We start from the raw sequence: 5,078 nt of genomic DNA, 5'->3' as shown, positions 1-5,078 counted from the left end.
GTCCAGAAAATGGATCTATGAGCTATTAAAGTCTCGGGCCAACATTGGATTTGTTGTTTTAGCAATGCTATAATTACCATACAGTATAATTATTTCTTCATCACTTCATTGGAGCACAACTTCTACAGGTTAAAATGTCACGTATAACACTTGAACAATCTCTCTGGAGTGGAACCCTAATTAAAACGTTACTGGTAAAACCTGTGTTTGTCCGATTACATGCCGCGAAAACATCTGCTGCTGAAGACGTACACGTCGTACGAGATAAACTCATTGACAGTTTGCTAGACTATAAAACCAACTCATTTTAGTCACATTGTTTTCATCCAAATGCCAATAATCGCATAATTTGACAGACATAAAAACTACAACATCTGGTGGTGTCACTTTAGACAACCTCCCTGGACAAGTTAGCGATAAAAGTAATTTATTCATAAGCTTAACTCATTTAAATCCACACACAGTCTGCTGAACGTCTCACACACGTCTTCCCATAAGAGTTTGGGTTATTATTATGAAATACTGCTGTTAAAATATAAAGACAGAATCATCATTCAGAATTTTCTCCCTCATTGTCCAATCTCTGTCAGAACAACAACACTACCTTACTTGCACATTCACCCGCTGCAGTGAGTCAGTGTCACCCTTTACGAATCGGGGGTGAAGCTGTTGAATGAGGTCAAAGGGAAAGGGGAATGTCAGGAACTAGCTTTTGCAGAAAATGAAGCACGTTTTGTTGCAGATTGCAAAGCATAAAACACACAAAGTTTTCTTATAATTGCCAAGGATTCTTTACTTGCCCAAAACCCAAATTAAAAGGGGACCGTACCTATGTTCCCCGGGTCCTATGTTCCCCGCTTTGTATGTGACCGGGGAACATAGGACCCTTTCTCTAACCCTAATCCTAACCCTACCCTTTTTCAAAAAAAGGGTCCTATGTTCCCCTGTCACATACAAAGTGGACCTTTTTTGGGAAAAACGGGGAACATAGGACCCGGGGAACATAGGTACGACCCCATTATAAGACACTGCACCAAAGTTATATCTACTTCCTCTTCCTGCGCAAACAGGTGCTCTTGGTTTCTTCTGACCTGCAGGTTGTGAAAAAATCAGTCACTTTTGTCGCAGCACCATCACAAAAAAAAGGTGGATATAATTGTCTGTGTTTTCCGTTCACCGTATCAAAACAATCGGCTGCATATGAATAAAAAAAATAAGGTTATAATCGTCAATTGAACAAATTGTCCCCGTCCTCATAAATAAACAGTGTGGTGAATATCTACTAAATGAGAAACAGTCAGCCCCATTTACTTTTGTTGTTACGGAAAAATCAACGAGAATGTGAGAATAAATGTGTAAACAACGACCAATCATGTGTCATGAATCATGAGTCAATTTCCTAAGAACATGTCCATGCACGTATTGTCAATACTTTCCAGGCTGAAAGAAGCAGAAGAATACCAAATGTGATGTTTATCAGTTTATTATAATACGTGTGTAATACTTACTGGTTCATTAAGGATTGTGTTGTCCTTTATGTGTAGGGGGACATGGACATATTCATGGACTTAACTGTGACCGGTAACACCAGCCACGAGACAGGCCGAGAAAAGCTCGAGGGAAATCAACTGTATGGACTCAACCACAGCGACCCTCTGGACGTGTTCGTAGGCCTGGAGCTCCTGCTGCGTTTCAAACCTCTCTTCTTGCCTCTCTACTGTCTCGTCGTGGCCGTGGCCGGCGTGGGAAACGCCGTGCTGTTGGCCTGCATCTTGGCCGACAAGAAACTCCACAACGCCACCAACTTTTTCATCGGTAACTTGGCGGCCGGAGACCTGCTGATGTGTTTGAGTTGTGTTCCGCTGACTGTGTCTTATGCCTTCGACAGCCGCGGCTGGGCCTTCGGGAGACCTCTGTGCCACCTGGTGCCGTTGGTGCAATGTGCCACAGTGTTTGCGTCGGTGCTTTCTCTCACTGCCATCGCCGTTGACCGCTATGTTGTTGTAGGTAAGGCCAGTGGTCGGAATAAGTACATACAAAGTTTTTCTGCGGGTCCATGGGACGATGATTCCACAATCACATCCGGTGTACTGGAGGGAAACAATGAATGGGCCTTTATTTGGCCTTTTCTTTTACTTTAGCACACTTTCAAGGTGTTTTCCATGTTATAAAAACGTTATGCTCCCACCTAATGATTGTACTTTGTACTCCACCATCATTTATTCAGCAGCCTCAGCGACCACTTACATTTAATATGAAGGACAAACCTGTAAATGTACACAACACATTTGTTAAAATCTTATGGCTTCCATCCTTGACATGTTCCGACATCATGAAATGCGGAATCAGAAGTAGCTACATTCAGATGTCAGGGTTGAAAACAGCTTTACCAAAGATTGATTTTGGCTCGCACAGTTTTGATTTAATAAATGTTCAATTGTAGGATTTGACTTCATTGTAAATAATGGTGCAGCGTTAAATACAACATTATTTTTTAAAGGATTAATGGGTAAAATTGTCCCAAACAAATCTGAACAATTTTTAATATTATTTTTTTCAATGTTTCTTTGGCATAAAAAGAGTGCAGATGTTTTCACCAGGATTATTTTATTCTCAAGGTTGAAACTCCAAATCACATCGTAGATATAATGCATGGCACACTGTGCTGCTTTGACGTTTTAACTATCGTATGCTATGTCCAAATTGTTTTTTTTTCCTTTCTGTCTCAGCTCATCCAGTGCGGAGGAGGATTACTGCATGGGGCTGTGGTGCAGTGACTCTGGGTGTATGGCTTTTATCTCTGGCTCTGGCTGCACCTCCATCGCTCTACACTCGCTACCTGGACCTTCGACCGAGCGGCGTTGACTTGGTTGTGTGTGAGGAGTTCTGGCCAGATAGCGGCAATCTGCGACTGCTCTATTCCTGCTTCATTCTCGTTGCCTCCTACATGATTCCCCTGTTGTCAGTCAGCGTGTCCTACTGTGCCATCACTATCAGCCTTAAACGCTATTCGGTACCAGGGGAGTTATCCAGCAGCCAGCAGCGCTGGAACCAAAAGAGGAGGAAGACCTTCTCTCTGCTGGTCGCTTCAGTGCTAGCCTTTGCACTGTGTTGGCTGCCCCTGCAGGTGAGTGTGTGTAAGAAAATCCAAAAATCAAAAGGTCAAACTGTTTTAGATGCACAATCCCTTCTCTGCTACTCTTTAATTTACGGAGCCCCCCAAAAAACCATTGATTAATTCCCACAAAATAGGTAAAACATGCGCACGAAATAGTAATTAGTTCCCATGAAATGTTAATTTGTTCCCACGAAAAAGTAATTTGTCCCCACGAAATACTAATTTGTTCCCACAAAATACTTATTTGTTCCCTCGAAATACTAATTTGTTCCCACAAAGTAGAAATTAGTTCCAACGAAATACTAATTTGTTTCCAAAAAATAGTAATTAGTTCCCACGAAAAAGTAATTTGTCTCCATGAAATACTAATATGTTTCCATGAAATACTAATTTGTTCCCACGAAATATGAATTTGTCCCAACGAAATAGTAATTTGTTCCCACAAAATACTTATTTGTTCCCACGAAATACTAATTTGTTCCCACAAAGTAGAGATTAGTTCCCACGAAATACTAATTTGTTTCCACAAAATAGTAATTAGTTCCCATGAAATACTATTTTTTTTTCCACGAAATAGTAATTTGTTCCCACGAAAAAGTAATTTGTCTCCATGAAATACTAAAAAAGTAATTTGTCCCCACGAAATACTAATTTGTTCCCACAAAATACTTATTTGTTCCCTCGAAATACTAATTTGTTCCCACAAAGTAGAAATTAGTTCCAACGAAATACTAATTTGTTTCCAAAAAATAGTAATTAGTTCCCACGAAAAAGTAATTTGTCTCCATGAAATACTAATATGTTTCCATGAAATACTAATCTGTTCCCACAAAATATGAATTTGTACCCACGAAATAGTAATTTGTTCCCACAAAATACTTATTTGTTCCTACGAAACACTAATTTGTTTCCACAAGATAGTAATTAGTTCCCATGAAATACTAATTTGTTCCCACAAAGTAGAAATTAGTTCCCATGAAATACTAATTTTTTCCCACGAAATGTGATCCCACAAAATGTTTGTCTCTATATGTGGCCAGCCATGGCAAAACCGGGAACAAGTAGGCCGAGGGACATATTGAGTTATTTACTTATTCTGAAAGTGTGATTTTCTTCTGCTTTAGGGAGAATTTTAGCCTCAAAGATTCACACCTTGAGCCAAGAGACAGAATCATCATTTGCTTGAACTTGAAAACAGAGATGTGATTTTTAAAATAGAGAGACTTCATTTATTGCCCTTGAGCTTGTATCGTGTGCCTGAAGTGTTTCCATGTCATTCTGTAGGTCCTGAACCTGCTGCTGGACCTGGACCAAGAGTTCCACATCACTGGGAAACGCTACATAAACCTCCTGCAGGTCTGCTGCCATTTGGTCGCCATGAGCTCCGCGTGTTACAACCCCTTCATCTATGCCTCGCTGCACAGCAAGGTGCGCATGCACCTGCGTGGCTACCTGTGTCCTTGCAAACGACAGAGTGACCTGGTGGAGAGAGGCTCATCCAGGAGTTAACTGTGTCTGCTGTGATTCGGCCTCATACGGAGCCTCATCTCAACATCTGATGCAAATGAAAATACAACAGCTTCTGGTCACACATTGCTCTTTCATTCTTTGTTTTGTATTTTTGTGACATTAAAACATTTAGTCATCTCTTGTACAGGTTCACCACACGTCAATTCTGTGTGTGAGTGAGGTCACTTATTACAAAGATGCGGATGCACACCGGGCGGTAGTTTTAATTGTTGTGATGTAAAGATTAACACAGTTGGATTCCTATGTTTTGTCGGAAGGCCGAGCTGCTGCTGCATCGACGTGAAGCAGATCCTGTCGCTCGAAAAGGCAACATCGTAAACAGGCGACAGGAGCTACAGTATGTGTATGTTGGGGACGGTTACACTGATTACAGGGCGGCATGTCTCACCTGAACATTAAACATTTAACTTCAGGGAAGGGACTTAAATGA

The 5,078-nt window shown here is 41.0% G+C and overlaps 1 protein-coding gene across 1 annotated transcript; it reads left to right on the top strand.

Moving 5' to 3' along the window:
- Positions 1-1,550: 1,550 nt before the first annotated feature.
- LOC310925245 (prolactin-releasing peptide receptor) lies at positions 1,551-4,627 on the top strand (the record flags this gene model as incomplete). The annotated part of the gene is made up of 3 exons (XM_083887142.1): positions 1,551-2,007; positions 2,730-3,127; positions 4,403-4,627. The coding sequence occupies 3 exons, from the start codon at positions 1,551-1,553 to the stop codon at positions 4,625-4,627; spliced, it is 1,080 nt and encodes a 359-aa protein (XP_083743268.1).
- Between the last annotated feature and the right edge of the window lie 451 nt (positions 4,628-5,078).

The sequence above is a fragment of the Microchirus variegatus genome (assembly GCF_963457635.1).
Source record: "Microchirus variegatus genome assembly, chromosome: 3".
In the NCBI taxonomy this organism is placed as follows: Eukaryota; Metazoa; Chordata; class Actinopteri; order Pleuronectiformes; family Soleidae; genus Microchirus; species Microchirus variegatus.
This window is presented reverse-complemented; position numbering and strand designations above follow the sequence as displayed.